The sequence below is a fragment of the Mus musculus genome, chromosome 15 (assembly GCF_000001635.26).
Source record: "Mus musculus strain C57BL/6J chromosome 15, GRCm38.p6 C57BL/6J".
Taxonomy (NCBI): domain Eukaryota; kingdom Metazoa; phylum Chordata; class Mammalia; order Rodentia; family Muridae; genus Mus; species Mus musculus.
The window spans coordinates 84986404-85011010 of NC_000081.6; the positions used below are offsets into that span (position 1 = coordinate 84986404).

The 24607-nt window shown below is 48.5% G+C and overlaps 1 protein-coding gene, 1 long non-coding RNA gene and 1 pseudogene across 7 annotated transcripts in view; 2 read left to right on the plus strand and 1 right to left on the minus strand.

Moving 5' to 3' along the window:
* 5031439G07Rik (RIKEN cDNA 5031439G07 gene) overlaps nt 1–1568 on the minus strand; it is a 44036-nt gene extending 42468 nt beyond the window's left edge. The window contains exon 1 of the mRNA NM_001033273.3: nt 1206–1568. Within this exon, the coding sequence (NP_001028445.2) occupies nt 1206–1269 (64 nt within the window). The 5' untranslated portion in view covers nt 1270–1568. The remainder of the gene's footprint in view (nt 1–1205) is intronic.
* A 63-nt stretch (nt 1569–1631) lies between these two features.
* On the plus strand, nt 1632–19800 carry Gm39558. Of its 6 annotated transcripts, none has more exons than XR_875528.3 (4): nt 1632–2362; nt 2752–3053; nt 3143–3257; nt 17973–18204. It is a non-coding gene; the product is annotated as a predicted gene, 39558 (long non-coding RNA). The 6 variants fall into 6 exon arrangements; XR_875533.1 differs by having other exon boundaries at nt 1632–1729; XR_875529.3 differs by lacking the exon at nt 17973–18204 and adding an exon at nt 7394–7598.
* Gm6847 (predicted gene 6847) lies at nt 21736–22597 on the plus strand (annotated as a pseudogene).

Below are 24607 nucleotides of genomic sequence, written 5' to 3' on the forward strand. Positions count from 1 at the left end.
AAATACATGTTTACTGAGTCCATTAATAAGGACACTCTAAATCAGCTACAAACCATTCTCTGGACACCTTTTTGGAGAAAAAAACCCACTAAAATCTGTGTCCTTATCTATACCCCCAGGTGGCTGTACCTGCCTGACAAGAGAACTTTGCTGAGGTGAGCTGGGCTAGACCCTGCTGCCTAAGAAGGCCAGGTGCTAAAAAAGTCTCCTTCAAAAAAAAAAAAAAAAAAAGAATTGAAATTCACTTCTGCTTTTCACAGAGCCTCCCGGGCGTGGCCTACCAAGGGACCCTGAGTTCCAGGTGTTACCCTCTCCCTCTGCTACTGTGGTCCTACCAGGGTACCAGGGTACACTTCCACTTTGGAGCACTGACAGGATCTAGAAGGCTGTTACTTCCCTCAAAGAGAACTCAAGCCCTGACAGGGAGGTGGGGGTGAGGGGACACAACATAGAATGAAGTCATTCCTTACATGAAGAAGGGAGGGGTCTTTTTTTTTTTTTTTAGAGAAAATGACAAGCCCAAGATTATAGGGGAGGGGGTTTCTGCCACATGGTTCTGGGCAAATGTATCAGTTATGCATTACCTCACATCCAAGACGACCCCACCCACACCTCCCAGGCCCTTTCAAACAATGAGACACCCCCACCCCACCCAGCAGCTGAATGACTCCTTAGACCAGAATCACACCCGGAGAGGCTGTAGCAAATCCCTGATTCCAGTGCTAAGTAGGTGGGTCAAGGGGCAGAGGCCCAACAGGTCCCTTGTAGAGCTAATGGACAAGAGGACCTTTAGGTGCAGAAAGACAAAGGCTACAGCAATCAAGAGCCGCGGTCTTCCATGTGGGCTGGGGAATGTGGTCAGGGCACACTGCCTTGAACTCTGAACTCAAGGGCCTCCCAAAATCTCACGCCCACACTCCCTGCAGCAGCAGTGGGGCCCCCAGATCTTCCAGGAGAAGGAAGAAGAGTTAAGGAACCACGAAGAGGAAGAAGGAGCTGGGACAGATATCCTGGCGGTCAGAGGAAGATAGGGACGCGGAGACACAAGGATCGGGGTTCTGTGGTACCAAAAAGACACTGAGACTTGGGGTCCCGAAAGACAGAGCCCAGGGCGGTGGGGATGCACGGAGGGCAAGGAGCACAGGGGGACTAGCGGAGGTGGACTCGCGCGGACACTCACGCGCGCGCCCGTCCCCGTCACTCACCCAGGCCGCAGACCTCACGGCGCAGGCTAAGGCGTCCGCGCTCCTCGGCTATGGCGCGCAGCATGTGCTGCAACGAGCGCTCCTCCGCTTCGCTGCTGTCCACGGACTCCCGGGAGGCGGCCGGCCCAGCCCGGAGCCCCGCGGGCGCGGACGCCGAGGCACAGGCCCTGCCCGGCGGCCGCGCGGAGGCCATGCCGGGCCCCGGCTCATCGCCCGCGCCGCGCCCGCGGGGGCCACCGACACGCCCCGCCGCCCGTGCCCCGCTGCCGCCCGCCGCGAGCACCAGTGAAGCCACAATCCGCTTTTGTGTGCGTCGCCGCCGCCGCCGTCGCCACCGCCGACCTCGGAGCACAGCGGAGCACTGCGATCCTCAGCTCCGCCACCGCCCGCCCGCGCGCGCTCGACACCGCCCAGGCCCCACCCCCGACGCGGGCCCGCCCCCAAACCCGCCCTTTCCCCGCCCCCGACACGCAAAGGCCCTGCCTCATACTCCTAAAACTCCGCCCAGATCTCTGGGCAAGGCGGTGAGTCGTCCCTGGTCCTGGCCCCGCCTACTTCCTTGCGACCAGCTGCTGCCAACTTCAAAAGCCCATCGCGTCCTCGCTCCAACCTGTCGCGTGACGTTCTCGTCATCTCATTCCCACACCTTCCTTGGCCTGCTGACCTTCCCTGCTGCCCGTGTTCCCCAACCCTGAGTCCACTTTCTCCCGCCCCCCGCCCCCCCTCCAGTAGAGTCACGCCTCTGAGCCGCCCCCTCTGCGCCTCACTGATTTTGCGCTTTGTCACCGCCCTGTGCATTCCCTGAAGCCTCCAGCACACCAGCTCTGCTTATTTCTGTCTGAACCTTCCAAGTAGGTTCTGCTAAAAACTTGCTTCACAAAACTCAACAAGAAGTTACCACCTCCTTTCGGAGGTCTCCTGGGACGCCTCAGTTTCCTCTGCTGAACACTTAGGAAAAGGGGTCAGAGAGTTGCTTCCTGTCTTAGCTCCTGTGCTGACTAGAGGCCAGAGGTGGATCAGATCAGCTTGCATGTGATCCTAATTAAAGGCCAAGGTCCAGCTGGGCATCCATCCCTGTGCTAAAAGAGGAAGATGCAGGGAGCAGCCGCCAGAAGCCACGTTCTGAACTCACTCGGTGGTCCTTTCCCAGGACCAGGGTAGGTGACCATGCACTGCTGGTCTCAGCCAGTTACATTTCCAGTGTCAAATTCTCACAATCATGCTAAGCATAAAGTTCTGTCTGCCCCGACTCTTCTTCACCCTGTCTGGGATACCCTTCTCCTAGTCTCCTGTCTCCTTTGGATCCCAGTGTCCTCCAATACATTTCCTCAAAAACAAACAAACTATATCTTGCCTGCCTCCTGTTCTATTATTCCTAGGCACAGCATCCTTACCACTCCCCTGACATCACACTGCATAGCTGTAGGAGGCGTCTCAGAAAACCAGCCCCTTTCCCTTGGGCTTCCCAGTCCTCAGAATGGTTTAAGCCTCCCGTCTGTGACATTGCACCATGGCAGCTCTAACTAAGACACTGTGTATTCCTCAGGCCTGGCTTCTGACAACTGTATTCCCAGCGCCCAATAAATGCAGGCTGTGTGATGGAGACTGGAGAGAGGCCTGCTGAGGAAGATTGTCTCTAAGGAAGGTGGGGTGGGACCACAAGGTGTGGAAACCACTCCAGAGCAGGAAATTGGCAGCTTTGGCATACTGTTCAAGCCTTACCTGGGATTTGTACCGCTCCCCTGAGATGCTCAGGGTAGGGCTTGAGTGACTAATTCCATGGTCCCAGAGCAGTGGTTCTCAACCTTCCTGATGCTGGGACCCTTCAATACATTTCCTTGTTTTATGGTGAGCCCCAACCATAACTTACTTTTGTAGCCACTTCATATCTAATTTTACTAGTTATAAATCATAATATAAATATCTGTGTTTTCCAGTGGTCTAGGGTGACCCCCATGAAAGGATCATTGAACCCCACAATGGGAGCTGAAATGACACACAGGTTGAAAACCATAGTCCTAGAGTCAGGCACAGGAGGGACTCTGTAAAAAGGTACGTATCTCGGAAATTACTGGCCTTTGTCTCCTCTCCCCTGGGCCTGTGGCCCCATCTATTAATGAGGACCCGGTGTGAAAATTGAGGTGACAAGCTGTGAGTCTGGAGAACTGAAGTTTGGCTGTGAGAACGAGGGAAGGGACCAGCCCTCAGACAGCATATGTGAGGTCTTAGACTGGCAGTGGTACTCTTCTCTGTTTCCAGGGAAACCGCATCACTGCCTACACATCCACAGTGCCGGGCTGTTGTTTGAAACCCTTGCTGCTCCAACACCATAATCACCTTTGGGGCTCCCCTCCCCTGGGGAGCCTTCTGAGGAGCTTGGCCAAAGCATTATGTCCTTAGCCACTTCACAATCCCTCTCCCTCGACCCCCACGCAGTCACTTCCAAAGGACCAGCATCAAATCAATTCACTCCATCGTCCCTGGCACCTATTCCAGGACAGATGCCAAAATGTATTTGTTGAATAAATGCAGGAGCGTTGCCTGGGTTTTCTCCATTCTCATTAGTTATACTCAGTGTTCACATGGGGACTCTCCTGAGCAACAGGTATGGCATATTTTGCACAGGACCAGTGAGCCGCACTTTCTCCACTCCAAGGTTCTACTGTTCCTTGGTCTTGGGTGCTTATCACTGAGTACATGTTAAATGAGTCAGGCTGGATATGAGTGTGGTTAGTTGCAAGCTGGCTTGCCTGTACACATCTATGATTCCATGACTCAAGGGTCGTAGGCCGGTGAGATGGTTCAGCAGGTTAACCTCTCATGTATGTTGTAATATACAACACATGAAAGTATTCAAAATAAAAGGAGTGGAGGACTGTGGGTTCGAGACCAGCCTCGGCCAGTAAGACTTAAAAAAAAAAAATATGTCAGAAAGACTTAACAACGGTAAATGCCTTGTTAGTCCAGCATTGCTGGCCTGGACTCCTAACCTATAGGTTTATAAGATAATAATTGTGTTTAGTTGTATTTAATGTTAATTTTGTGGCAAAAAAAAAGAAAACGTGTTATAAATATCCTGAGTTCACCTTTGTCCAAGCAGTCAGGGTTTTTTTTTGTTTTGTTTTTTGTTTTTTTTTTTCTGTTATTCTGCCTTCTGCTTATAGAAGCACACTGAAAAACCTGCCTGCCTGCTCTCAGCTGCAGCGTTTCATTCTGGAATACCGAAGCCAAGTTTAGCAGAAACACGAATCAGCCACAAGTCACTCACTTTCATGGCACAGTTGCTTCATGTTTCATGTTTCTGCTTGGGGCTTGCCTTGCTGTCTCCCTGGTATGCCGGGGTGACGTCTGTGGTTCCATTGTTAGCTCTACCTGTTTGGCGATAATCTTACTCAAAGAGCCAGTAGGGACAAATGCCCATGGACCCCTTTCCTAGTTCTCGAATGGCCAGAGACCTAGAGACTTTTTAGGAATGACTCTGGCTCATCTGAGAGCCCCATGCCTCTGACCTCTCTCCCTCAGGCCTCCATTTACTGTCTGTACAATGAGGTGAGAGACTAGATAATCTCAATTACTCCTGACCTTACTATCCTGTGGGTCTGTCTTAGTCAAGGCTTGTATTCCTGCACAAAACATCATGACCAAGAAGCAAGTTGGGGAGGAAAGGGTTTATTCAGCTTACACGTCCACATTGCTCTTCATCACCAAAGAAAGTCAGGACAGGAACTCACACAGAGCAGGAGCCTGGAGGCAGAAGCTGATGCAGAGGCCATGGAGGGATGCTGCTTACTGGCTTGCTCCCTGTGGCTTGCTCAGCTTGCTTTCTTATAGAACCCAGGACTATCAGCCCAGGGATGGCACCACCCACAATGGGCTGGGCCTGGGCCCTCCCCACTTAATCACTAATTGAAAAAATGCCTTACAACTGGATCTCATGGAGGCATTTTCTCCATGGAGGCTCCTTTCTCTGTGAAAGCTCCAGCTTGTGTCAAGTTGACACACAAAACCAGCCAGTACAGGGTCTATGATTGGGTCTCCAAGAGAAAGAAGGCAACCAGTCAATTCTTAGGGTAGGTGGACTATAGCCAGCCTACCAAGGGTTCTTCTGTCCTCCCCTGAAACTCTGCTAAGGGCAAGAGCTTGCTGGAAGGCAGGAGTGTGTACTTACAGCTTCCCAGCCAGCTGTTCTTATGACCCCAGGTTCTCCCCGTTGCTCAGAACTTGCTTCTTGACTTTGAACTTCCGATCCTCCTGCCTTCATCTCCCGGTAGGTGCTGAGATCACAGGTGTATACCACCATACAGGTTCTCTCACATCTGGGAAATTCAATGCAGCCATCCCCAGATCTCCACTGCAAGGTCTCCTCATTTCAGTCTCTGTGTGTACTATTGTGCATATGTATGAATATGCAGCAGGCAGGGGCTGGTTTTGGGTGTCTTTCTTTATTGCTCTCAACCTTATTTTTTGAGGCAAGATCTCTCACTGACCCGTAGAGATCACCAATCAGGCTAAACTTGCTGACCACCAAGCCCCAGTGATGCAATAGGATCAAAGACATGTGCCACCGAGTCCAACTTCAAAAACATATGGATTAATATATTTTTTAAAGATTTTACTTATTTAATGTATATGAGTGCTCTATCTGCATGAACACCTACATGCCAGAAGAGGGCATCAGATCATAGATGGTTGTGAGCCACCATGTGGTTGCCAGGAATTGAACTCAGAACCTCTGGAAGAGCAGATAGTGCTCTTAACAGCTGAGCCGTCTCTCCAGCCCAGATTAATATTATATTATGTATATGTTTTGCCCACATGTATGTCTGTGCACCCCATGTGCCTGGAACACATGAAGTCCAGAAGAAGGTGTTAGACCCCCCTGAAACTGGAATTCCAGTGATGAGCTGCCATGTGGGTTCTGGGGACTCGAACTCAGGTCCTCATGCTTGTATGGCAAGCATTTTGCTGACGGAGCCATCGCCCCAACCGCCAAAGAATACTGTCTACAGTATTATTTAGAATTTTTTTCCCCTTAGCACTCTATTTTTCTTTGAATAGCTCCTGTAAACAGCCCCGGAGGGGGCGACCTTGCGATTATAATTAGATGTTCATGCCTCTGTGAGAAAGGAGCCACAGAGTTTGAAAGCAACACCTCGTAGAGTTGAGAAGTTGAGGTCAGGAAGATTTGGGATAGCTTTTTTTTTTATTATTATTATTTTTTTTTTTTGGTTTTTCGAGACAGGGTTTCTCTGTGTAGCCCGGGCTGTCCTGGAACTCACTTTGTAGACCAGGCTGGCCTCGAACTCAGAAATCCACCTGCCTTTGCCTCCCAAGTGCTGGGATTAAAGGTGGGCGCCACCACTGCCTGGCAGCATTATTTTTATACTAAGAATTTGAACCCAGGACCTCAGACATACTGGCAAGTGCTCTCCCACTGAGATATGTCTATGTCTATGTCTATGTCTATGTCTATGTCTATGTCTATGTCTATGTCTATGTCTATGTCTGTGTCTATGTCTATGTCTATAGATCCCCAGCCATTTTGGACATTTTCTTTTTTTGTTTTTTGTTTGTTTTTCTTTTTCTTTCTTTCTTTCTTTTTTTTTTTTTTTTTTTCTTCGAGACATGGTTTCTCTGTGTAGCCCTGACTGTCCTGGAACACACTTTGTAGACCAGGCTGGCCTTGAACTCAGAAATCCGCCTGCCTCTGCCTCCCAAGTACTGGGATTAAAGGCGTGTGCCACCACGCCCGGCTGGACATTTTCATTTTAAAATAGGGTCTTGCTAAGTAGCCTAAACTGGCCTTGAGCTTGGAATCCTCTTGCCTGTTCTAGGATTCTAGGATTACAGACATGCACAGATACACATAAATAAAATCTTTACACAATAATAATGATAATTATTATTGTTATTATAATAATTATTATTTCCCTCCAGAAGCTCTGTATTATTTTGGTTTTTGTTGTTGTTGTTGCTGTTGTTGTTGTTGTTGTTGTTGTTGTTGTTGTTGAGACAAGGTTTGTCTGTGTAGCCCTGACTGCCCTAAAACTCACTCTGTACACAAGGCTGGCCTAGAACTCACAGAGATCCACTTGCCTCTGCCTCCTGAGTGCTGGGGTTGAAGTTGTGCACCCCTGGCTAGAGAGACTTTTCTAAAGCCCAAACCTGAAGTCTTCCCTTTTCTGCAGGTGGGACCAGATGTCCTGGAGCCAGCTGCCTTCTCCCTCCTGTTATTTCAGCATCTGCATCTGCACAGGCTGCCATCCCTCCCGCCACAAACTCTGAGTGTTATTTCCTCCTTCTGGAAAGTTCCTTACCATCAAGTTCAGACATCATTTTCCTAGGGAAATGTTGAGAATCTGTGACCCAATTCCAGCTCTGATCTTCCTGGTCCCTAAGAGCCTGTTTCTGCCCAGTACCCCTATGTCCTTTCAAGCCATCACACTACTATTTGGGGTGAAAGGTGAACCAGTGGGGGCAGGGGAGATAGTTCTTGGTGTGACTGCTAGGTCCTTGAGGAGCTGAGACGCAGTGGGCCTCTTGGGTGTGACTGCTAGGCCCTTGAGGAGCTGACACACAGTGGGTCTCCATGAATGCAGGTTGAGTCATTGAACAGTAAGTGAATCTTGGTAGCCACTGTCACAGGATTATGGAAACCCTAGCTGGTTGTCAGTGACAGTAGGGATAGTCACCAGAGGGACAGGCCAGCGGTGATATATTGTTCTAGCGCACTCATGGGGATCCCCAAAATCATAGTCCTGGATCCCTCTGGAGGACGCTTGACTCCCTGGCTGCTGTGGACCACAGCTGTACCTGGTAGAATAGGAATCTGAAAAAGCCTGGGTCTGGGGCCATGGTCAGGGGCAGAAGAGGAGGTGACTGTAAAAGGAGAACAAGAAAAATCAGGGACTTGGGTTCAAGTCTTGATTCAGCCTGTGGAGCTTAGTGACTGCCAGCCCCTCCCCTGCTACAAACCTCAGTTTCCCCATGAGCCAAAGAGGAAGTTCAGAGGGCTTCCTCCTCCTACATACCGACAGCTAGGAGGAAGAGGGAAGTGTCACCCTTAGTTCTGCTGACTCCCCAGCTGGGAGGGACAGCTCAGCCTCAGCTCCCTCCTTTGCAAAATGTGATGGAAATCGCAGCCCATGGCGCTGTGTGTAGGCTCCATGGGAGGCTGTCTGGCAGCCTCTGCACGCCTAGACTCCGTGCCTCTGTATTTCCTGTTAGACCCAGAGCTTAGAGAAGAAAAGTGTTTCGTTGTGTTCTCTTTTTATGCTGCCTGCCTCCTCCTGGCATGTTCTTGAGGGATGGATGTTGGTGACTCTGAGGGGAGCCCCCTGAACCCCTGCAACAGCACAGGAATGTCACAAGCTCCAGGCTATGCTTCTCCTAGGAAAACTAAGTGCCTGGGAAGAGGCCGCCGCCAGACCCAGGCTGAGGCAGGACTGGAGTCAGGGAGGGAAGACTTTCCGGAGGAGGCAGTCCCCACAATCTCCAGTTGTACTGGTGGCCTCGGCATTCCCGAAGAACAGTCGAAGTTTGCTCTCTAGCCAGTACTAGACTTTTCTAAGGCCTGGCCAGACTGGATCCATCTGTCAAGCTTGGGCAGCAGAGATGGGACCTGATTTCACAAGTCAGATTCTGCCCGTGTCAGTGACTCACCTACTGTTTTGAGGAGGAACCAGAGGCTAATTAAATTCAGGCTTTGAACCCAGCCCTCTTCCCCGCTTCCTCTTCCCCATAAATGCAGTCAAATCTGTGGAGGGCAGATGAAGGCTGGTAGCTTTGCAAGGCAGAGGTGGCAGGTGTCAGGGGTTAGGGGTCTAGGGTGGGGGGAGGGGTGGGGATGGAGTTAGACATGGAAGGAACATGGCACAGAGAGTGGGGGATGGGGGGGGATTGGGACAGAGTTCTGCCTTCCCTGGGATCCCAAAAAGAGGCCAACCACTGTGAACCTCCCTTCTCAGCTCTGCCGTCAAAACCAGGAACTTGTGCAGGACCTGTCCCCCAAACCTGCTGCCATCTTCAGGAGTTCTGCTAAGCCTGGTCACAAAACAAATGGTCACAACTGGGCATGTAGATGACTAACATTTTTCTCACAGACAGAGAGAACGGGGAGAGTCATGGGACGCTCACCCAAGTGTCCAGCCATCCCTATCTGTGTTCCCTAATTCTTAATTGCACAGAGCTTTGGGGTCTTGGAGTTGGGGGAGGGGCTGGAGGATATAGGGGAGGGGTGCCACATGTATTTAACTGTGGGAAAGTTATCCTCCTGTTTCATGCAGCCGTTTGCTAGGAAGCACCCACAGTCCTGCCAGCAACCCCCTCTTCCCCAACTGCCTATGCTTTGTGAGTAAGCCCAATAAACTCATAGGTGCCCCAGAGTGAACTTTGGTGGCATCATTGGGACCTTAGGAGGAGGGGCAGATATTAGTAGTGTCTCCCTCTGGAGGGAAAAAACAATTTTAGTAACAGGGCTGCTTTGATGACTGACAGGGTCCTAGTCAAGGGAGTGGCCTTCCAGAGCCCTGTGCCTGCCAAGCTTCCTTCTCCAACCCTGCCTCCACACTGCCCCCTTCTGTCCACTTGCAGCAGCAGCTTTTGCCACGGTCCAAAAAAAAAAAAAATCCAGGTTAGATCCACCATGGTGGAAGACCTTGTGGCCTCTCCTGTGTGCTAAGAGCCTATGGGCACTTCTGACTCTCAGTCACAATCAACAGGCACCCTTTGGGCATGGGTCTTCCTCCCAAAGAAGGAGTCGGCAGCCCCAGGGCAGGACAGAGCGGGTGCTGAAGCTGAGCAGGCACAGCCCACCCAGCAGCCGGTGAGGAGGTCTGCCTGGACAAGCAGGCTGGAACCACACAACACATCCACCGGCTTTTCTTTGAATATTTTAGTTCACACAGGACAGTTGTGGGTCACAACTCACACGCAGAGACATGTGAGAACTGTGTCGCTAGCCACTGAGAGTGCTGGAGTGTACAGGAGTGAACCTAGATGGACAATCCCCCCAGGAACTCAGGCAAACATCCTTTGTTTGTTTGTTTATTTGTTTGTTTTAAAGACAGGGTTTGTCTGTGCATCCCTAGCTGTCTTGGAACTCACTGTATAGACCAGGCTGGCTTTGAACTCAGAGATCTACCTGTCTCTGCCTCCTGAGTACCCAGCTCCAAGGTAAACATCTCTAAGGACAAGGCTGCTGTTGGCACATCATGCAGTCAATTGTTTTTTTGTTTTTGTTTTTTGTTGTTCTTTGGTTCTGTTTCTGAGACAAAGTCTCATGTAGCCAGGGCTGGCCTCTAACTCACTGCTGAACTCATTGGCAGAAGATGATCATGAACCTTTCAGATCTTCCTGTCTCTACCTATCAAGAGCTGGGGTCAGAAAGGAATGCCATCTCCCTAGCCTATAATGGAGTGTGTGTGTGTGTGTGTGTGTGAGAGAGAGAGAGAGAGAGAGAGAGAGAGAGAGAGAGAGAGAGAGAGAGATATCAAGCTATACACTAGGGGAAGGAACAGTGTATCACCAAACAGCTTAGAGCGACTATCCACATACAGAAAGAACAGAGTTCCAGGGCTGAAATGCAGTGCAGTGGTATAGTCCTACCTAGCATGCACAAAGCCCTGGGTTCAATTCCCAAAATTGCATAAACCAGGCTTGGTGGTGCATGCCTGTCATCCCTGTTGGGAGTGTCCAGAAGGCAGAGGCAGGAGAGATTACTGAGTTGTTAAGGGTTCTTGCTGTGTGATCATGAAGACCAGAATTGGATCCCAGCAATCACATGCCAAGCTGCCTCAAAGGAGTAGACAGAGTATGTATGGGTGGGACATCAAACACCCTCTTCTGTACAGAGAAACCCTGTCTCAAAAAACCAAAAACACCCTCTTCTGGCCTTCATGTAAGCACACATATACACATGTACACACACACACACAGAGGGAAAGACAGAGACAGAGAGACAGAGAGACAGAGAAGAATGTACATCTATACATATATGCACATACGCATATATGCACATACGCATGCATGTACACCCAAATACATATATGCACATACACTAAATAGACTATAGAAAGAACCTTTACAGGCAGAAAATAGCAAGACGAACTATCACTGAACTGGGGTGCAGCTCAGCATCATGGGGAAAAAAAAGCCTTCTAGGTGCAGATTAGAATAAACTGGCCCCCAAGAAGATGAAGTTATAAGCATACGAGAAGAAACTCAGCATCCTTTAGTAGGGAGTGAGCTGTGTCTGTGACACATCGCTACGCCCACTTCACAGTGTTCAGAAGTCAGACTGAGCGTGGCAAGTGTGGGTGGGTGTGTCGTGAGATTCCCGGGGCTGTGACAGGCTACCTGCGAACACAGCTTTAAAGGAGGAAAGGTCTGTTTTGGCTCTGGGTTCCCCAGGTCACGCCCACCACTCACTGCTTTGGATCTAAGGCAGAGTGTCAGGTGGTGAGTGGGTGTGGCGGAGGCTGCTCGACACACAGTAACCAAGACTCAAAGCAAATAGAAGGGGCAGGGGACAAAATGTCCCTGAGGGAACACCCACAGGGACCTGTACCCCTCAACCATCTCCTGGGCATTACCTACATCCTAAAGTAGTATTACCTCACAGCAGCCTGTCAAATATTGGCCCTGTCAGTGGATCCACCTATGGGAGAGATCAGAGCCCTTCTGATCCAGTCACCTCCCCAAAGGTCATTTGTGGACACTGCTGCAATAGGAGCCAAGCCTTCAAAACACCGGTCCCAGCCATAGCGGGAAAGCACAGGGCCAAACTGGGATTCTTGCCCACGGCAAGTGGGATGTAAGTGCGCAGGCACTTGGAAAACAACTTGGGGTTTCTTTGTTCTTGTTATTGTTTTGTGTTTTGTGTTTTTGAGACAGGGTCTGTCTGTGTAATCCTGGCTGTCTTGGAAGTCACTGTGTAGACCAGCCTGGCCTCAAACACACAGAGAGCTAGCTGCCTGCCTCTGCCTCCCCAGTGCTAGGATTAAAGTTGCACGATACTAACCTGGCCTATGTTTCAGGCACAGGTAGTGTCACTTGTAACCGCTAAAGGAGAAAGTGTCCCTCCTTTGATAGGCAAATGGGTCAACCAGCTGCAAATGTGTCACCTTACAGTGCAATCCGACTCAGCCATAAGAAAGAACAAACCATTAATATCATGTAATGATTGATATCACGTAACGAAAAGGATGACTCTCCAAACTATTACACTGAGGGAAAGAAGCCAGACCCCAGCTGAATGAGAGCCTGCTGTACAGTTCTATTTACATGTAGTTATGGGAAATGCAACCTAACCTATAGGGACAGAAGCAGACCTGGAGTTGGAAGGACAGGGATGAGGTGGGACAATGGAGGGGGAGATGAAGAGGAACAGAAGTCCAGCATTGTGGCTTATGCCTGTAATCCCAGATCTCAGAGTCTGAGGCAGGAGGGTTGCCATGAGTTTGAGACTAGCCAGAGTTACACAGTGAGCTCAAACATAACACACAGACACACAGATAGACACACAGAAAGAGAGAGAGAGAAAAGAGAGACAGACAGATAAAGATGGAACTAGATTACAAAGGGACAGGAGAAAGCTTTTAGAGTGGAGTGATTAACTTTGCTGTTTATGGGATACACACACACACACACACACATATATATATATAATGGGTTCATGGGATATGTATATATATTATGGGTTCATGGGATATATATATAATATATATGTATACATTTCTATTAAAACTCAGCAAATTATACACCAGGTGCATGCCTTTAATCTCAGTATTCAGGAGGTATAGGTGGGCAGATCTCTGAGTTCAAGGCAGGCCTCGTCTACAGAGCAAGTTCCAGGACAGCCAGGGCTACACAGAGAAGCCCTGTCTCAAGAAACCAAAAAGTAAATAAATAAAAAACAAAATAAAATAAAATGTAAAATAAAACTCAGAAACTTGTATAGTTCATTATATGTCAATTATACCTAAAACTGTGTACAATGTGGAAATGTAAGAGCACGGGCTGCTCTTCCAGAGGTCCTGAGTTCAAATCCCAGCAACCACATGGTGGCTCACAACCATCTGTAATAGGATCTGATGCCCTTTTCTGGTGTATCTGAAGACAGCTACAGTGTACTCACATAAATAAAATTAATAAATAAATCTTTTAAAAAAGAGAAAATGTAAGTTAGTTGCCAGTTTAAGGCTGTTATAGCTTCTGGCAGCTATAACAAAACACATGGATTAGGTGGCTAATCAATAATTAAAGAATTTAGGAGCTGGCAAGGTAGCTCAGTGGATTAAAGCACTTGCTACTGTCTGATAACCCAAATTCAACCCTAGGGGCCTTCATGTTAAAACGACAGAACCAACTCCACACATTGTCTTTAGATCTGCACACTTGTCCAAGGGTGCATTTGCATATCTGTGAGCTGTGGACAGAGACCGGAAGGGGACGCCAGGTGTCCTGCCGCATTACTACCCAGCTTATTCTCATGAGACGAGGTCTCCCTCTGAACCTGGAGCAGTGTTGGCAGCCAGTAAAACTCGGCAATCCTTTTGTCTCTCCAGCCCTGGGGTTACAGGTTGGAGTGGCCGTGTCTGGGTTTTTAAGTGGGTCCCAGGGATTTGAACTTAGAATGTCATGCTTCAACAGAAAATGCTTCTACCCACTGAACTTTTTAAAAAGATTTATTTGCATAATTTTAAATGATGTTTCTCTGTGTGTGTCTGTTTGAGTGTAGGTGCGCATGAGTGCACGTGCCAAGGAAACCAGAGGTCTTAGAGCCCCTGGAGCTGGAGATGGGTGTGAGCCACCTGGCATGGGTGCTAGGAACCAAACTGAGGTCCCCTGCAAGAGCAGTGCATGCTTTTAACTTCCGTGCCATCTCTCTAGTTCCAGGACTTCGGTTTTTTTCTTAAAACTATTTTTTTTTATTTAACCTGGGTCAGAAAGGCTGACTTGCAACAATCTAGAGGCCAGTGGTTAAGAAGTGTCCAAGTTCAGCTGTTCTAGATCCAGGTTAGCGATGGTAGCCTGGTTGTAGAGCCAACGGATGTGACGGCAGGGGCATCATCATCATCGGGCGGGGGCGGGGGTTGTGCTGAGCATTCTAACTCTGTGTTCTTGCGTTCTCAGGCTTCCTGCACAGGAAGCGCTTTACCCATGAGTCGTTTCTCCAGACCCAAATTAAAATTAAGGTTGATGCTGGGCAATGGTGGTGCACACCTTTAATCCCAGCACTTGGGAGGCAGAGGCAGGAGGATTTCTGAGTTCGAGGCCAGCCTGGTCTACAGAGTGAGTTCCAGGACAGCCAGGGCTACATAGCTAGTACAAAGATAGCCAGGGCTACATAATAGAGCTCTGTCCCAAAACAAACAAAACAAAACAAAACAAAAACTAGAAAACAAATGATAAGTTTGTGAGTGTAAATTGTCAGCTTAACAGAATCTAGAACCGCCTGGGAAATGAGCAGCTGGGCGTGCGTGGGGGTGTCATCTTGTTGCTAAGTTGCTAAGTTCTCTGGATAGAGGATCCTGAGCTATATAAAATGGAGCTGGGGAGCCCAACGCTAGCGTGCACATTTTCATTGCTTTCCTCTGACTGTGGAAACCAGCTGCTTCAAGCTCCTGCTGCCGTGATCTCCCAGCTGTAACCGGCTTGTACCTTGTACTGTGTGATCCCAAATAAACCCTCCTCCCTCCCTCCCTTCTTTCTTCCCTCAGTTGCTTATGTCAGGGCATTTTAACACAGCAAGAAAGAAACTTAAGGCAATGATAAACTGCTTCTTTATATCCCAAAGTTCTTTCAAAAGAAAGGAAGAACGAAATCCAAACCAAAAAAGGCTCTGATACAATTTGGCCCCAACCACCCAGGTGCACACAGACACGCGCTCCCTGTCCGCGGCTCCCACAAGTGCCGCCAGGGGGCACTTGACACCAGCGCTGGGTGCGGGACGCAGGAACGAACTCGCCGGGCCTAGAAGGCACTTCCTAGCAAGCCTCCTGCACCCTGCGCTTCTCATCCCGCCTTAACGTAAGTAATTCCCTTGTCAATTCCCAAGTCGGGAGCACGGATTTTCTTTGAGGAATTCCGCCTCCAGGGAGTCTTCCTGGCCTGGGACGGGCCTTGTTTAGTCAGCCTTGTCTGCGCAGTTACTCATTGACATCTTCTAAGGGACAGTCACATTCACAGGCTGGAAGTAAGGCTGCATCACTCACCATCCCGGAATGATCCTCAGGGGATACCTTTGAGGGCTGGAGCCTTTTGCAACAGTCTGGTATCTTAGGTGGAGGAACCCTGCCTGAGAACTCTTACTTAATCATGCTCCCTTAGGGCTGACTAGTCCTTCTGAGCCCGGAAAAAGAGGCTTCTAGGCTTGCCCTGAAAATGACCTTGGTGTCCACCTTGGCCTTGCTTAGACTATTTCCAGATGGTCCTGGTCCTTCTGAGCCTCTGCTTGCTGGCATGGAAGGTTCATTCGAGAAACAGGTCCTGCATTTGGGAGTAGTTACAAGGCTCCGCTTAAAAGTGGACACCTATAACACATAGTCTGGAAGACATTCTGTCATCCCTGAAGCAATGTCTCTCTCGTGGTTGGATTTGAATGTGCTAGAACATTCAGCCCTGGGTCTGTGGCTGGCCCAGGTGCTGGCCCCTGGCTCACATGAGCACAGTGCAGATCATGCCAAGACAGGACTGAGACTGTCTGGATTCAAATGCTAGCTTCTGCTCTCCATAGCTGTATGTCAGGAGGAAATGGTCAAAACCTACGTGTGCCAGGGCTACCCCGAGGATTCCCAGGTAAAGGTTAATGATTAGTTTTGCTCTTGGGCTAAAAAGCCACCACCAGATGTCCAGGGAGCTGGGAGAGAAAGGATAAAGCTGGCTTGGACCTGGGATGGCCGTGAACTCTGAGAACTAGGCTTAGGAATGCCCTAGGCTGTCCTTACCTTTTCCTAGAGTGACAGCACATGGGGTATGGGGAGGGTCTGTTCTCTAGAGAGGACTTTGCCCAGGGGGGTCAGAGTTCAGGTCCTTTCATGAGGATGTAGGAGATGACCATAAAGTAATAGGCAGGAGGCCTGGGGCTCGGGCTTAATTTCCTGTAGTCTTAGAGTCATTATGGCTGCTTCTTCCCAGACTGCCCAAATTCTGAAAGGCACGCGCGCACACACACACACACACACACACACACACACCACAGAGAGAGAGACAGACAGACACATACACTCAGACGCATATATACAAATATATACACACAGACACTCAGACATACACACAGCCACACACACATAGAGACACACAATCAGACACAAAGAGAGACATACACAGATATATATATATATATATATATATACACAGAGATACACACACAGAGACATGTGGACATATACACACAGAGAGATACACACAGAAACATATACACATAGAGAGACACACACAGAGACACACATACCACAGATACATACACACAGACACACATATACAAATATAAACACAGACAGACATACAAACACACAAACACAAGGATATACACACAGAGACATACATACACACAGAGATACATACACATAGACATGCAGATACACACACACACACACACACACACACACACACACATGAGTGGGTATGTACACCAAGTACAACCTTCTGTGGAGGCATCAGATTACCTTGAAGATGGAGTTACTGGCAACTGTGAACCACCAGACTAAGATACTGTGAACTAAGCTTGGATCCTCTGTAAGAGCCATTCGCTATCTTAACCTCTTAGTCATCTTTGTAGCCCCCAAATTTTGACAGTATGAGCAACCCCAAATTCATGAGTTGAAGCCCTAGCAACAGTGTGACTGTTATTGGGCATGGGACCCCTGGGAAAATCACTAAGGTCAGAGAAGGGCATGAGGGTAGGGTGTTCAGATCAGTGCCCTGGTGTGGCACAGATGACAGGAACCTTTGGTTTTGAGTGTCCCCTTCTGTCCCAAGTATACCATATACCATATGTGGACAGGACAGGTAGATATGTACCATGCACTTATAATTCAGCTGCTGAGGGAGCTGAAGAGGCAGGGTAGAAGTGTCAGGCTTAGCTCAGGGATAGCCTAGGCAACTTAGTGAGACCCTGTCTTAAAAGAAAAAGTAAGAAGAGAAGGCAGGCAGTGGTGGGACACACTTTTAATCCCCGCACTCCAGAAGCAGAGGCAGGATGATTTCTATGAGTTCAAGGCTAGCCTGGTCTACAGAGTGAGTTCCAGGACAGCCAGGGATACACAGAGAAAGGCTGTCTGGAAAGAAAAGAAAAAAAGTAAGAAGAGGATGGGGGATGAAGTTGGGAGGTAGACTGTGTATAGCCTTGGATCACCACCCCACCAGCAGGTCAAAAACAACAAAGAAATTAGGACCAGGTGTGGTGGAATACGACTTTAATTTCAGCACCCAGGAAGCAGAGGGAGGTGACCTTTGAATTTGTGTCCAGCCTGGTCTATATATTAAGTTCTAGGTCAAGACTACACAGTAAGACCCTGTCTAAAAAAAATAAATAAAAATAAAAAAGGTAACTCAATACAGAGTTTTTATAGAAAAATTAGAAAGTGTAGAAATTAAGAAAAAAAGAAAAGGGTTCTCAAAGCTGGGTTACCCAGAGCTAAGGACTGCCCTTTGCAGGTGTTTGATTTCTGTTTCTGTTTGTTTCTGTTTCCCACTAGCTACTGTAACAAACATTATACTGTTGGTGGCTTAAAAGAACACAATTTGATCTTCTCCCCTCTGCAGGGCAGAAGGCAGATCTGCTGAGAGGATGAAAGCTGGGCCCTGATGGAGCTGATTTCTTGAGCAGCTTCTGGGGGAGATCCAGGTCTGGATGGAGCAAGCCCATCTCTGGGGAGCTGAACCCCTCTGCACCTGCAAAGCCCTTTCTGTGCACCCCAAATTCTGGAGGATATGAGGGCTGGGGGGGCTTTTGTTCAGCCTTTCAAAACCAATCAATCTTCCTTCCTCCCCTCCCTCCCTCCCTCCTTCCCTCCCTCCCTCCCTCCCTCCTTCCTTCTTCCCTCCCTCCCTCCCTCCCTCCCTCCCTCCCTCCCTCCCTCCCTCCCTCTCTCTCTTTCTTTCTTTCTTTCTTTCTTTCTTTCTTTCTTCCCCCAAGACAGAATGGCTCTGCCTAGCCCTGACTGTTTTGGAACTCCCTCTGTAGGCCAGGCTGACCTTGAACTCAGAGATTTTGCCTCTGCCTCCCAAATGCTAGAATTAAAGGTGTGTACTAGTACTACCACTGCCCAGTCAAAATTTTTCTTTTCTTTGACTTGACCTCCATCACCTATCTCCCATGAGAGCCACGCCCACCCCCAAATCCCCATCCCAGCCCCCAGCTTCTCTGCTCTCTCTTCCCTGTGTCCTTTTGTAACCACATTTCTTGGAAGGGTCTCTGAGGAGTTTCTGGTCTAGGGTGAATGAGATGGCTTTGCAGCTAAAGGTGACTGTGGCCAAACCTGATGATTGAAATTCAGTCCCTGGGACCCACACGTGGAGGGTGAGAGTTGACTTTCAGAGGTTGCCTACTTGCCAACGCGCTTGAGCTGTGCTGTGTGTGTATCCACATATATGCACACAATTAATGAGTCATTTAAGATGAATACTGAAAATAGAGTTCTGGGCTGCCCTCTTTTGCCTTCCACCCTGGACCTTCCATCCACTAGAGCCCTGTCACAGGTTCCCCCACCCCCACCCCCAAGCAGGAATGTCATGTCACCAATTCTAACTTTTTGTAGTTGTCCCAAGGCTGGAACGTTTGGTGCCTGGACACGAGGCCTGAAGTGGCTCCAGATGCTGCAGCAGCAGCAGCAGCAGCAGCAGCTCAGGGCCAACCTTCATGACTGGCTGGTCTCACCTCTGGGTGACAGGATACCAGATGTTCTGGTGCTGACAGGACGCACTCCATAAAAAGGCTCCAAACTGAAAACACCCCAGAGCTGAAACAGGGGCCATTGTGCTATCTACACAGGCCGAGTCAGACTACCCTCAGGATCTGCCGTGCCACTGAAGGTGATAAGCCCAGATGATATCCTGTGGGCCTATTCCTCTCCTGTTAGGGTTTTACACACATTTGTATAATTATGTGATACGATAAAGGACTCCTCCAGTAAGCGTGTCCTGAGGGCTTGGTCACTTCCAGGACTGTGTGAATAACAGTATTCCCAGCACACAGAATGAGCACTTCCCACACACTAGTTCGGTGACCTTTTTGTTTTGTTTTGTTTTGTTTTCTAAAATTATTCTTTGAGGGGCTGGAGAGAGGGCTCAAAAGTTGAGAGGATCAGTTGCTCTTGCTGCGAACATGGGTTCAATTTCCTACACTCACACAGTGGCTTATAATCATTCATAACTCCAGTTCCAGGGTATCTGATGGGCTTTTCTTTTTCTTCCATGGGCACAAGACACACACATATGGTCTGCATACATACATGCACCCATATGCAAAGTATCGGTTCATGTAAAACAAAATTTGAGACAGGGATCTCTCTATTTGACTCTGGTGATCCTAGCACTCACTATGTAGACCAGACTGGCCTCGAACTCGCAGACATCCACCTGCCTCTGCCTCCCCAGTGCTAAGATCAAAGGCGTTTGCCACCATGTCTGGCCTAAACAAATCAATTTTTAAAAGACTTAAATAATTGTATTATTTGGCATGTATAAAATATATTTTGACTCCACTCCATTACACTCCATTACTCTCAATCCCTCTAACCAGCCCCCCCAACCAATCTACCCCCCCAACTTTTCATGGTTTTGTATGTGTAATCCACTGGGTTTGTTTATTTTATTTTTGAAACAGGGTTTCTCTGTGTAGCCTAGCTGTCCTAGAACTTTCTCTGTAGACCAGGCCTCAGACTCAGAAATCTGCCTGCTTCCATCTCCTGAGAGCTGGGATTAAAAGTATGTACCATCAGCAATGCCTGGCTCTGTTTGTTTGTTTGTTTGTTTGTTTGTTTGTTTTAAATTACTCTCAGCGCAGGTACCCTTGGAAGCCAGAGGTATCAGATCTTCTTTAGCTTCACTTACAGGCAGTTGTGAGCCACTCAGTGGGTGCTAGGAACTGAACCCCATTGCTTTGCAAGAGGAGTACCATCTATTAACCACTGAGCCATCTCTCCCACCCAACCCCCTCGTTTATGTTAATCAGCATTGCTTGCACGACTAGGAATGGTGTTTTGTTCTTTAAGACGGGATCTGTCTCTAACCTCCCCAGTGCTGGGATTACAGGCAAGCAGCACTAGGCCCATGCATTGTCTTATCAATCTAGCAGACTACAAAGGCGAAATGATGGTCATTTTAAAATAAGGGCGTAGTAAGGGGGAATTGTGAGGACTTTCCCAGGGTCATTTATGCGTTCAGCCACACCATGCACTTGGACTCTTCCGAGGCAGCCTGGGAAGACTTTTAGGTTTATAAGGGCATAGAAGGTTGACTGAGGACAAACAAGGACATGAAACAGAAAACTAATTAATTCTACAGCTGCGAGTGTTCTGACAGCAGGAAGTGTCTCCTCAGGGCAGCATCAGAAAGGATCTAGTCAGACCTGCTGCCCTGCACCTGAGCTGAGGAGCTTGTCTAGAGGGTCTGAGGTTAACCAGGGTAGTGAAAACACAAGAAAACTTGTTGTGAGCCCACCCTGCAGAAGCCCTACAAGCTGGATGGATAACGTCTCTAGGCCTCTGTTTCCCCTTCAAACCACCATGGGGTCATTGCATCTAGAGGTTTCTGGAAGCCCCTTGTAGCCAGCCAGGAAGTGCCCCCAGATGGTGCCTAGTATGGGACACCCCACCCATCTTCACTTTCTGCTGCACCTAGAAGCCTCTAAAACAGCCTAGGGGTTTACAACAACACACAGAAGCAAGCCGAAGCCTAGGGCCAGGTGCAAGGCTCTCAAGAGTTGAGGAGAGGTCAATGTGGCATTTAGCCCAGTGCAGCCAGGGGGAGCATCATTCGAGTCAGATTGCCTCCTCGGGGTTACTGAGAGCTTCTTCCAGAACCTGCAATAATTCCTTTTTTTTTTTTTTTAAATCAAACTATAGTTTGTGTGGGGTATGCGTGTGTGTGTATAATATTGAAAAATGTTTTCATACAATCTATTCTGATCACACTCCCCCCCCCCCCCATCCTCTCCACATCCCACCCACCCAACTCTATATCCTCTTTCTCATTAAAAAACAAGTCTGGCAATGGTGGTGCATGCCACCATTAATGCCTTTAATCCCAGTCCTTGGGAAGCCAAGGCAGGCAAATCTCTGTGAGCTCAAGGCCTCTCTGGTCTACAGAGTGAGTTTCAGGAAAGCCAGAAATACACAGAGAAACCCTGTCTTGAAAAAAAAACAAAACCAACCAACCAATGAAATAAATAGATAAATAAGAAACTCAAACAAGAAACACATACAAAACCTCTCCACAAAACCACAAAAATAGAATTCCTGTGAGTTTCTTCCTGCTGTGAACATCAGGGCTCTGGGCTCTGTCTCCCGGTCACCTCCCTCGCGCCATGGCCCCAAAGAGGCAATCTGCGATCCTGCCTCAGCCCAAGAAACCCAGACCGGCTGCTGCCCCGAAGCTGGAGGGCAAGTGGGCCTCTCCCGGCCTGCCGAAGGGAAAAAAAGAACAGCAAGAAGCAATTGAACATACTGATGAAGTACAAAATGAAATAGACAGACTCAATGAACAAGCCAGTGAGGAAAATTTGAAAGTAGAACAAAAATATTACAAATTCCACCAACCATTTTTCAGAAGAGGTCAGAATTGATCGCCAAAATCCCAAATTTTTGGGTAACAACATTTGTCAACCATCCACAAGTATCTGCACTGCCTGGGGAGGAGGACGAGGAGGCGCTGCATTAATGACCAGAGCTGAAGTGACAGAATTTGAAGACATTAAACCAGGTAACAGAATAGATTTTTATTTTGATGAAAATCCTTACTTTGAAAATAAAGTTCTCTCCAAAGAATTTCATCTGAGTGAGAGTGGTGACCCGTCTTCAAAGTCCACCGAAATCAAATAGAAATCTGGAAAGGATTTGACAAAACGCTCAAGTCAAATGCAGAATAAGGCCAGCAGGAAGAGGCAGCACGGAGAGCCTGAGAGCTTCTTTACCTGGTTTACTGACCACCCTGACGCAGGTGCTGACGAGCTAGGAGAGGTCATCAAAGATGACATCTGGCCAAATCCCGTGCAGTACTACTATCTGGTTCCCGACATGGATGATGAAGAAGGAGAGGCAGAAGATGATGATGACGACGACGAAGAGGAGGAGGGGTTGGAAGATATTGATGAAGAAGGAGATGAGGATGAAGGTGAAGAAGATGAGGATGAAGGGGAGCAAGGAGAGGAGGGCAAAGGCGAGGATGACTGGCACAGAAGACTGACGGATTCCAACCTTCTTTTTTATTTTCTTTTTATTTTTTAATTTTCTCCAGTCCCTGGGAGCAAGTTGCAGTCCTTTCCTCCCTGTCCCTCTGTGCTCAGTCGCCCTGTTTTGAGGTCTCAACATCATGGTTCTCAATTAATTTGGGGGAAAATATCTTGAGCAAAATACAACAGGAAAAGAAAAAAAAACCCCCACAAAAATAGAAACTAAAATATACAAGCAAAAGACCAATAAGACAAAAAAAAAAATCCCAGACAGAGAAAAATGACATAAATCGTCTACATAAATACCACTGAGTTCATTTTATGATAGTAATTAGCCACCTACTCCTGGCCTACCCTGAAGTGTGGTTAATAGACCTGGTGATACTCCATTGAGGAAAAGTAATGGTTCTTTTGTCAGGTGTTATCCATTACACATAGCTTCTTGGTTAGGGGTGAGACCCTGGGTCTGTTTCCCATTTCACGGCTTGCTGGGACCATATCTGCCTTGAACCTGTGCAGGCCTGGAGGATGCTGCCACTGTCTCTGAGCTCATACTCTCTGAGAATCAGTTCATTCATTCTTTTGGCTCTGACCCACTAGGGTTGGTCCAGGATAAAGGGGCCTGCGGGGCCCTGGTGATGAGATAACTGGCGGATAGGGGAGACGAGAATGTCAGGAAAGGGCTTCAGGCCCTTAGGCTTCTAGACCTCTCAGATAACGACAGACAGACAGACAGACTGGTGTCTGATGCAGGCTTCATTCCAGCCAATGGCAAACCAGTTTTGCCCTGCTAACCTAGAAAAGCTGACCTTCCTACCACGCACTGGTTGAGCCTGCCAACCCCCACCCACACACCCTTCTGGTTTGTCACGTAGGCTTCTTAAGAGCCCTGGTGACTCTGACATCTCTCCATTCTCCATGTCTAGCGTGGGATGGGGCAGCAGGCACAACTGGCACATAAAGGATACTTAACATCAAGCTGTCATTTAGCACATCTACCTGTGGCCGTTGCTCGGGAAAAGTTGCCTTCAGGGACTGCCCCTGGTTTGAGAATCGGCTCCTGATCCGCTAGACACAGGCATGAGCAGAAGATCACTGACATCTGACCCCCACCCCTGGAATCCAGGTCCTCTATGGTACAAAAGGGAACTGTAGGTGTTCAATTCCCACCCCCGATCTGGGCTCACCCCAGTCCTATGTCAGTTGGCAGATTCCAATGCCACCCTTTGACTCCTCCAGTCAGATCTGGATCCTAATTTCCCCTTATTGGAACCTCATATCTAACCCATCAATGGCGACCTGTTGGCAGAGGTCTCAAAATACACTTACAAACTCTATGCTACTTGCTTCTGCTCCAGGGCCAGCCTGCACTGGTGTCTGGTGTGACCTGAGATGAACTTGACACTCGCATAGATCTTCCCTTTTTTGTTTCTTTGTTATTATGTTGTTGTTTTTTTGAGACAAAGTTTCTCAGGGTAGTCCTGGTTGTCCTAAAACTCACTCTGTAGCTCAGGTTAGCCTCGGAGATCTACCTGCCTCTGGTTCCTGAGTGCTGGGATTAAAGGTGTGTGACATCACCTCCAGTAAAGAGTTTCTTCCTAAACCGGGTGTGGTGGCACACGCCTTTAATCCCAGGACTTGGGAGGCAGAGGCAGGTAGATTTCTGAGTTCAAGACCAGCCTGGTCTACAGAGTGAGTTCCAGGACAGCCAGGGCTACACAGAGAAACCCTGTCTTGGAAAACAAAACAACAACAACAACAAAAACCCTACATATTCACTCATCTGGTACTAATAAGCTTATGTACTCCACAGGACAGGGGGGAACACTGTCACAAGCCCCTGTATCTGCTTTGGAGGGGTTCCTCTTGCTCTTGGATCTGAAAGACCCACTGCTGGCAAGATAGTTCTCCCTATAGGAGCTGCTTGGAACGGTGATACCGATTCTATCATGGGTGACAACTGAACTTGGGTCCTCTGCAAGAGCCATACATGTTTTTCATCTTTTGC